This window comes from Rhea americana, unplaced genomic scaffold (genome assembly GCF_003343005.1).
Source record: "Rhea americana isolate MKP2758 unplaced genomic scaffold, rheAme1 scaffold_677, whole genome shotgun sequence".
NCBI lineage: Eukaryota > Metazoa > Chordata > Aves > Rheiformes > Rheidae > Rhea > Rhea americana.
Window position 1 is genome coordinate 46,431 of NW_028186842.1, and position 1,569 is coordinate 47,999.

The window sequence follows — 1,569 nt, forward strand, 5'->3', positions numbered from 1 at the left end:
CATGATGGGGGCCCAGGCGTCCGGGCAGCACCCAGCCCCCCCGGCTGTGATAGGGGCCCAGGCGGCCGGGTCCTGTCCTGCTCCCCCAGGGCCATGATGGGGGCCCAGGTGTCCGGGCCCTGCCCAGCCCCCCAGGGCCATGATGGGGGCCCAGGCGTCCGGGCCCTGCCCAGCCCCCCAGGGCCGTGATGGAGCCCCAGGCATCCAGGTCCCATCCAGCCCCCCCCCAGCACCACGATGGGGCCCAGGTGTCCGGGGCGACGCTGGCGGCTCCCGGCCGGGCCCCGTCGTGCCCAGGGGCCGTCGCGGAGCCATGTGGCCGGGCCAGGGGAGGGGGCGGAAGCCGCCCCCTGCCCCCCGCCCCCCGCGGGGCCGCCGGGGCCCCCGCGGCTCCGTCCCCTTTAAGGCCGGGCTCACCTGTGGGCGCAGCCGCTCACCTGGCCCAGGTGACGCCGGGAAGGAGCACGGAGCGGGCAGGAAGGAGGAAGCGGTGGCGGCGGCACCATGTCCGCCTCCGCCGTCTTCATCCTCGACCTCAAGGGGAAGGTGGGCCCCGGCGTCCGGGCGGCGGCGGGGGGTGGGGGGTAGGGGGCGAGGTGGGGGCCGAGCCCCCCCCCCCGGCCCCGCCTGAGCCCCGTCGCCCCGCAGCCCCTGATCAGCCGCAACTACAAGGGGGACGTGAGCATGGCCGAGATCGAGCACTTCATGGCGCTGCTGCTGCAGCGCGAGGAGGAGGAGGGAGCGCCGGCGCCGCTGCTGTCCCGCGGCCGCGTCCACTTCCTCTGGATCAAGCACGCCAACCTCTACCGTATCCGCGCGGGCCGCGGCGCGTGTCCCCCCCGCCCCGGCCGCCCCCCGCCCTGCCCCTTTCCTTAGCCCGCGCCCCAGTGGTGGCCGCCACCAAGAAGAACGCCAACGCCTCCCTGGTCTACGCCTTCCTCTACAAGGTGGTGGAGGTGAGGGCGGGGGGCGGCGCGGGGGGCGGCGCGGGGGTGGTCGCCGTGCCCCCTCCGCCGACGCCGCGTCCCCCCACCACCCGGCCAGGTCTTCTCCGAGTACTTCAAGGAGCTGGAGGAGGAGAGCGTCCGGGACAACTTCGTCATCGTCTACGAGCTGCTGGACGAGCTCATGGACTTCGGCTTCCCGCAGACCACCGACAGCAAGATCCTGCAGGAGTGCGTGGGGCCGGGGGGCGGGGGGCCGGCGGGGCCGGGGCGCCGGACCCCCTCACCGCCCGCCCCCGCCCCAGGTACATCACCCAGGAGGGCAACAAGCTGGACACGGGCAAGTCGCGCGTGCCCGCCACCGTCACCAACGCCGTGTCCTGGCGCTCCGAAGGCATCAGGTACAAGAAGAACGAGGTCTTCATCGACGTCGTCGAGTCCGTGAACCTGCTGGTAGGGCCGGGGCGGGCCGGGGGGCCGGGCCGGGCGCGGGCCGGGCCGGGGGGCCGGTGACGGGGCTGCTGCCCGCAGGTGAGCGCCAGCGGCGGCGTGCTGCTCAGCGAGGTGGTGGGCACCATCAAGCTGAAGGTCTTCCTCTCGGGGATGCCCGAGCTGCGCCTGGGCT

General features: G+C 75.2%; 1 protein-coding gene across 1 annotated transcript; it reads left to right on the forward strand.

The window, feature by feature from the left end:
* Positions 1-380: 380 nt before the first annotated feature.
* On the forward strand, positions 381-1,565 carry AP1M2 (adaptor related protein complex 1 subunit mu 2; the record flags this gene model as incomplete). Its single annotated transcript, XM_085321009.1, has 6 exons — positions 381-546; positions 649-808; positions 889-956; positions 1,045-1,175; positions 1,250-1,397; positions 1,476-1,565. Coding segments are annotated over exons 1-6 (639 nt in total), but the record flags the coding sequence as incomplete, so codon positions are not given.
* Between the last annotated feature and the right edge of the window lie 4 nt (positions 1,566-1,569).